The sequence below is a fragment of the Mya arenaria genome, chromosome 14, assembly GCF_026914265.1.
Source record: "Mya arenaria isolate MELC-2E11 chromosome 14, ASM2691426v1".
Classification (NCBI taxonomy): domain Eukaryota; kingdom Metazoa; phylum Mollusca; class Bivalvia; order Myida; family Myidae; genus Mya; species Mya arenaria.
Window position 1 is genome coordinate 48,133,810 of NC_069135.1, and position 8,138 is coordinate 48,141,947.

The 8,138-nt window shown below is 33.3% G+C and overlaps 1 protein-coding gene across 1 annotated transcript; it reads right to left on the reverse strand.

The window, feature by feature from the left end:
• Positions 1-2,207: 2,207 nt before the first annotated feature.
• LOC128218082 (uncharacterized) lies at positions 2,208-5,887 on the reverse strand. The gene is made up of 2 exons (XM_052925618.1): positions 4,900-5,887; positions 2,208-3,611 (listed from the first exon to the last, which is right to left on the reverse strand). The coding sequence occupies exon 1, from the start codon at positions 5,765-5,767 to the stop codon at positions 4,922-4,924; it is 846 nt and encodes a 281-aa protein (XP_052781578.1). The 5' UTR covers positions 5,768-5,887; the 3' UTR covers positions 2,208-3,611; positions 4,900-4,921.
• Between the last annotated feature and the right edge of the window lie 2,251 nt (positions 5,888-8,138).

Genomic DNA, 8,138 nt, shown 5'->3' on the forward strand with positions numbered 1-8,138 from the left:
TTGGGTTTTGCGCACTTGTCCTAGATTTTCTGACCTCAAGCAATGTACATAATTCCTTAAAAAGCCGACTTTTAAAAGTTGTTCCATGATCCCTGGGTAGTACAAGTGGTGTGCCCCAACAGCTAACGATGTAGTCGACGACTAGCCATGCACAGATATTGGTGGTCTGGGTTGGAACAGGGATGACCACTATGTATTTGGTAAATACGTCGGTTAAGACTAGGATGTGGCGATTACCGCGACTTGTCTCTGAAAATAGGCCCATGAAGTCAAGGGCAACAATGTCCCAAGGCGCACCGGATCGTACATGTCATATTGGTGCTCTGAGTGGTTTTGGCGGCTTCTTATCCGCTTCACATAAATCACATAAATCATTTTGTAATAAAACAATGTAATATAAATTAAAAGCTGTTATGAAAAAATATTTAAAGATAACGTTGCAAAGCATTTAGTTTTCAAACCTGTAACTTGTGCAATATATGAGGTCTCGGGTAAAAAAAACACGGTAATAGGAATCGAACAAAAATAAATTACATAGGCCATATTCATACTTTTATAATTGATCTAAGAAAGCACACCACCGTTGGCTAGGCATTCTTCAACGTTGAAACGTCTCTAAATAATGGTTGGTCTCAATGTATTGCAGACGTTAAGATTTCGATGTTAAAAAAAACTGTGAAGTGTATAGTTACGCAAACTTAGGTCTTAGGCTTACATTCTTGTCAGGTAGAAATTATTGCAAATAAGTTTTATACTCTCTCGAGATTGTAGTTAAGCGCTCATGAATTACGAAGATCCATACAAAAACAATTCCAATCTATATGTCCCCATTCTGCACAGTGATTTGTAAAGATTTATAGAGACTATTTTATAATTAAAAACAACAACAAAACAGATTTTAAATGGAAATATCAAAACATAATACATATCTCTAAGGATTTCTTTTCACATATTGTTCAGGTATTTAAAGCGAAAGAAAATATAATACACATTGTTACGCTGTTAATGTTGAAACCACGTTGTCTTTTATACATTGAATGTATTACATCTTCGATGATATGACGTTTTTTCAACGTTCGATGCCGCGACGTTCGATTTGGATTGTGAAAAGTTGGTTGTCGCACCAGTTCCACTTTTATTTGGCCAACAATACTTTGATTTTTAAGTACAGTGCTGCTTGCTAAGGAAATAAGTGTATATGATTTGATATAAAAATGGTGTATGAAATATAGGAATCAGAACCAGAATCAGAATGTATTTTATTTATATTATTTCAAAATAACCTCCAAACGTCAATAAGGGATTGTTTGAACCAGATTAAATGTCTATTAATACATTATTATTTCAAACTCAAACTATTTTTCAAAATTTAATATTAATACGAAAAACTACAGTAACAAGCTCATTAGCGTTTAAACAATTTAACATTAAATTTGAAAACTGAAGTAAATAGTCAAAATAAAAGATAAATCACATACATTTAGCAAAATTTGCTGGAAAAAAGATACATTTCAAGAAACATGTTTCCTTAGTTGAATCAACAAATACTATAAACATATAATATATTCCCAAGCAAGAAACAGTTTTGGACGTGGAATAACATGTGCATCATATCATTACCACAGATGTTGGTTTTTAAGTAATCTCTGAACTATAAACCTTGTTATTTTTGAGACAACAGCATCTTTTTGTTTTATTTTACAATTGATATTTATATGAAAAACTACAGAAACTAGCTCACTAGCCAAAAGTGTTAACATAAACCCCGTTTGCAAGGTTTGTTTATCAAGGATTGTTAGGTACCGCCTTGGAACGGTCCGTAAAATGTAAATTTACTGGGGTTAAAACCAGTTTGTGTGCATAACTTCACTCTCATCCAAACAATCCCAAAGTAAAAACGTAAATGGTAAATTTGATCAAAGTATGAATAAACTTGGGAAAACATAAACTCCGTTAAATTGGGGGAAACATTAACTCGGTTTAATAGCACAGAGAAACGCCATAGACATAAAACACATAACCAATCACAAACCAGAAACATGGAAAAATATCACAAAACTCCGCAAACAACTCAGAACATGGTTCCTTATTCCCTATTTCTTATTCAAACTCGAATAAGAAACAGAAAAAGTGATTTTTCATCTTCTTTATTTATACTTTTTTATCAAATAGCTAAGCAGAAGTGGTCTAAAAAAAGTTTGCTGAAATGCATTGTATATTTAAGAAGACTTACGTTCTTAAAGTGAAACGTAACAAACTCCGAATAAGGAATAGAAACCTTGTTCACGTAAAAATATAAAGTTTTATCCATTTTTGATATAATTTCAATGCAGCAGTGGTCCACATGAAATGTTTGCAGAAATGCATTATATGTTCAAGCGGAGTTTAGAACTTGAAGTTCTTTGAAAACGCTCCAAAATCCGAATAAGGAACATAATTCTGGAAAAAAACTCAATTTCAAAGTGTTTAATTTGCTCATTTGTTTACGAAAACTCAATGCCATATTGACCTTAACAAATAGTTTGAACAAATGCAATGTCTAATTCAGCGGGATGCAGCGCTTCAAAAACAATTTAATGTATCCCAACAATCCTTAATATAGATAAAACGCAAAAGGTAAATCTTATCAAAGTATTCCTTACCTTTAGGAAACTTATCAATAAAACAAATACCAATAAACGTATAGGCAAACCCCGTCTAAGTACGTCTATGATTAGAGATCCCAACTCTATCTGCAGACAGAGGGATACAATTCAGAGCACCTAATGCAAACACTTTTCAAAGATACGATGCAGTCGTTGTTAGAAACTATAAACATCCCACACAGTCTGCCTTATAAAATAAAAGGTTTAAAACTGTGTGATCATAGAGTTTCATAATAAAAAGCATCATTATACTAAAACTTGGAACAAATAGGGTAAACATTATTAAAAATAAAAGCTTTCTTCTCAATTATGTCGACACTTATGTTTTGTGCATTATTCACATGTTTTCTTTCAATGCACAACATATTTGGACTTTGTTTATTATGATCATGCTCAAATTGTTTTGAACTGAATTAATTGTAAATGATCGAAACGAAATTTGTCTTAACCAAAGCATATATTATATTTTGATTTCTGATGGAAAGTCACATACCCCACACTGTACCCCATATGACACTTCTTTTATATCAGTTTATTCATATTTTATTTTTCATCTCTGTCAAAAGTATAAGTATTATATATTTCATAAAAAGCAATGAAAAATAGAACACATGTGTGCGGCTACACATTATTACAAATGCCATTATTTAATGCCAAATGCTGAGTCTGTCCCTAAATTGTATCTGTTTATTAAACAGATAGGTCAGCTATTGATGCACAAAATCTTACTCTTTCTCATATGAGGCAATACCAAATATTCTGAGCCTTCGATGTCCATCTTTATAGAGACTCCTTTTGATTTCAAAGGATTTATTGTTTCCACAAGGAATTTGACTCTATCCACTATGTGTACCTAATATCTTATCATTTTGGCCTTATTGTTGATGGCTTGATCTAAAATTCCAGCACCGTAATCCAGATTAAAATTCGTTTCCGAAAGTATTGTTAATATGGCATTGTTCCTATCTGAAACAGCAAGGTGGTAAAAATGAACTTGGAGGCCCTTGTTTTGTACGACCCTTCAATACATTTTAGTCTCTCCATATGTCTCTCGCTTCAAAGCCAAATGCACAGGCGTTGGATATTTCCCGAAACTCGGTCGAATACGGGGGTAATAGAAGCGTTTGGATGAATAATAGGTTCAAGCAATTTCCGAACTTGCACACTTTAGTTTGAACCCAAATCCAGAAAGACATACCGATTATCGCGCACTGCATTGTCATTAATTTGTTAACTTATTTGAGTTAACATGGATTTTTCAAGTCGTCCATAATAAATGCAATTATATCTAAAATGAGTTGAGATTATAAGTAAACCGAGAACCCAAAAGACGACATTCGTTTTACCAATAAAGTTCACGCCTGATGTTTTACACAAATCACATTAAATGCACGAATCTTTACAGTTCCTTAGATTTAAGTTGTTTCTATGCACAATGTACAAAGCCTGATGTTGAAAATAAAAATATATCACGGTATGTTACCAGCTCGGTTGACAAGAAATTGTTATCCATTACTAAACAACGATACTTGGGTAGGGTTTAGGTTTCACATTTTACTACCTGAACTGTTCGTATTCACATTCTGCGTAATAGTGGAAAAGTGCCGACAGAGAAGATCATTTTGTTAAAGTATCATCTCTTAACTTGTTTTTAATTCTATTTTAGTCTTGTATCGATTTATTTATTAAACTATGTAATTTACATTTCATATTATCACCTTGATATGTTTTTTATTTGTAACCGATTACATGCAAAGATGCTTCTAAAAGCCTTTTCAAGAACACGCTGAATTTTACTTGGTATCCGTGATGATATGAGAATTAATGAATGTGCAAAACAATAAAAATACGCACATTAATTTGCTACAGATATATTTACAAATATTTATACATTAAGATATAGTTTGACTTATATGGAGGTAAATACTTACATCAACATGCAAACGTGACGTCATGGTATACATGTAAAAATAGTAAACACGTCATTTATACTTCAATTAGATAAGATGGAACACAAATGCGCAGGCATACTCACAAATTCCTAGCCACCTGAACGTCACAATAAGCGTCATCATATTAAAAAATAACTTGTCAAATGATTTGTATGGCATATATGATAGGGCTTATATTTTGAATTAAGAAATTATAAATACATGTTGTGTGATGTTATGGCCATACAATCTAGTTTGACCATCCAGGAGACACGTGCTCCAGTTAACTCTGGTTTCACTAACCGTTCCTAGGCATTTATTACCTCATATATCGTCAGCTATTGATCAGCTATCCGGATTTATTGCTACGTCCAAGTTATATGATTCATCGTCAAGCGGAAAAACACTTGTAGGAACGCACGATTGTAGTTTTAAGTTTTGCTTGAATTTGCTCAGGTCCAGTGACGTTTTGAGTGGTTTTCGTGCCCATTCGTGGAGTTCGATACCTGCTGAAGTGATGATATCTTTGCACAAAATATTATTCTTTATCATGTGAGGCAATACCAAATACTCTGAGCCTTCAATGTCCATCTTCATAAAAACTGCCTTTGATTTCAAAGGATTTATTATTTCTACGATGAATCTCACTATATCCACTGTGTGTACCTTATACCTAGTCATGTTTGCCTTATTGTTGATGGCTTGATCTAAAATTCCAGCTCCCCAATCCAGATCAAAATTTGTTTCCGAAAATATTGTCACTGTGTCATTGTCCCTATCTGAAACAGCAAGGTGGTAAAAATCCACTCGGAAGTCTTTGTTTTTGTACGACTCTTCAATAAATTTTAGCCTCTTCATATGTCTCGGGTTCGCTTCAAAGCCAAATGCACATGCATATCTTTGCCTTTCGGAGATATTTCCAAAAACTCGGTCGAATACGGGGATAATAGAAGCGTTTGGATAAAGATTAGGTTCAAATAACTTCCGAATTTGCACACCTTTGTTTGAACCTAAATCCAGAAAGACATACCGACACGCGCGCACTTCATTGTCATTATCTATATTACTTCTTTGAGTTAACATGGATTGTCCAAGTCGTCCGTCATAAATGTAATTGTATTTGAAATGAATTGTGATAATGAGTAAACCGAGAACACACAATACGACACTCGTTTTACAAACATATTTCATACCTGATGTTTTACACAAATCACCAAAAATGCACGAAACTTAACAGTTCTTTACATTTAAGTTGTTTTTATGCATAATGTATAAAGCCCGATTTTGACAGAAACCTGATATCACGGTATGTTATTGGCTCGGTTGACACGAAAATGTTATCCATTACGAAACATTTTTATTTGGGTAGAGTTTTGGGTCAATATTTTACTTTCTGAACTCTTCGTATTTACATCCTGCCAAGTAGTGGAAAGATAAGACAGAGAAGACCATTTCGTTGAAAGGTATCATCTCTTAAATTTTAGTTTACATTTATATTATCAACTTCATATGATTTTAATTTGTTTTATAACTGACAACATACAATATGCCACTAATAGTAATAGCCCTTTCAAGTACAAACTCGATTTTACAGTGAACAGGAATCATAATTCGATGCTTTCATTTCAAATATTTACTCTTGATATTTCCGTAGTCCATCTTTTTTTGGTTTTCGTGGTGATATGAGGATTAATGTATGTGCAAAACAATAAAAACACGCACACTAAGTACTTAATTAACTACATATATATTTACAAATGATTATACATTAAGATATAGTTTCACTTATATGGAGGTTAATACTTACATCAATTTGCAAACGTGTTTCATGGTATACATGTAAAAATAGTAAACACGTCATATAAACATCAATCAGATGGAACACAAATGCGCAGGCATACTCACAAATTCTTGACCACCTGAACGTCAAAATAAGCGTCATCTATTCCAAAAACACTGGTCAAATGATTTGTAGTGGATATATGATGAAGCTTATGTTTTGAATTTTGAAATTATAAATAAATATTGTTTGATGTTATGGCCATATAAACTACTTTGATCCTCCAGTAGAGTTGTGCTCCAGTGAACTCGTGTTTCACTGACCTTTCCAAGCCGTTTATCAAATCATCCATCGGTCAAGCTATTTGGGTGAGTTTTGATTATGGTGTTCGTGTATGCGGTGTTTACACGTTCATACGTTTGTGTCTCTAGCTCTTTGTTGTTTGTGCCCTTTACCAGTGCCGATAAACACAGTTTTCACCATTGTAGTATAGACGAATTATAATGTCAACAAAATATACAACAAAAAACTGTCAATTTAAGTTATTGAACCAGCGCAATCATTGGAAGAGACCTATATAAGGCAAACAGACAATTTGGTGTTTTGAGTTGTGTTTTAATGTTTAGTGATTTGCTTGCGCTTCGATAAAAGGGACTAGACAAGTGTAAACAAATGAAACGTATTGCTCATAACATACGTGGCAACTCTTGGTAAATTTCCATTTTTTTCATTGTTCGACTTTAAATACATACGGCAACTTTTTGAGGTATGTTTAAAAAGCTTTCTGGACTTGCAACTGTAAGTATCGTAGTCTAATTAAAAATAATCTATGAAGAAAATCAACATATTTATTTCAAATATTTGTGCCAAATATACAGCATTTTTCAAACACGAAGACACATCTGATTACGAACAAATATATGGGTATTTAACCGTTATGAAATGAACAAACTAATTGACAAAGTATATTCTTAAACAATGCTCATATTTATGCAAAGTAATCGTTATTGAATATTAGTCTCGAAATAGACAGTCACGAAAATTGCCATCAAACTACGTTCATGGAGGTCTACACTATTGGTTCAAATACAGAAAAATGATACCAAATGGCATCTACTCTAATAGAAAACACTTTAGTGCAGTGTTAAATAAAAATACAACAAAATTGTTTTCTCTTAAAACTTGATGTGTACCTGCCCTAAATGTAGGCTTTGTAGATATCATCTCCCTTGAGTATTTGCGTTTCCCTACATTATTTTTTAGTTTTGAATTATCCTTCCAGTTGTGAATACCAATTACTTGAAATAAATCTTTACTTTAAGTGAATTGGTAAGTGACTTAAAATGTCATCTGATGAGTTGAAATAACAATGTTGAATGGCGTATTCGTGTTTTTTCAATATCAATACATCTTTACACCAATTTTGTTACACTGTGGCCATCGTAAGAATTGTATTGTGGTTGTTTCCCTTTTTGTACGACAATGCCTCTGATGTGTTACAAAGTACTTATGTACGACAAAGGCTCTGAAGGCTACAAAGGCTTTTTGTACTTGTGATTTTGATCATCTCTAAATGTTCCATTCGGGCTCTTATGTCCGACAGAGGATCGGGTCAGTTAATGTCATATAGTGGCTCCATTGGTAGAATATTGTATCATTGTTTTGCCATACAGTGGCTCTAGTGACCCCAAGTTCCACCATATGTGCTACGAAGGATTTGATGCGCGATAGAGGCTCCAGTCATTTGCGCTATAAAGGCTTCCGTGTACACTAGTTGCTCGA

What these genes read in the sequence shown, in the direction of transcription:
- LOC128218082 (XM_052925618.1), bottom strand. Translation starts at nt 5,767, where the DNA reads ATGAAATATGTTTGTAAAACGAGTGTCGTATTGTGTGTTCTCGGTTTA.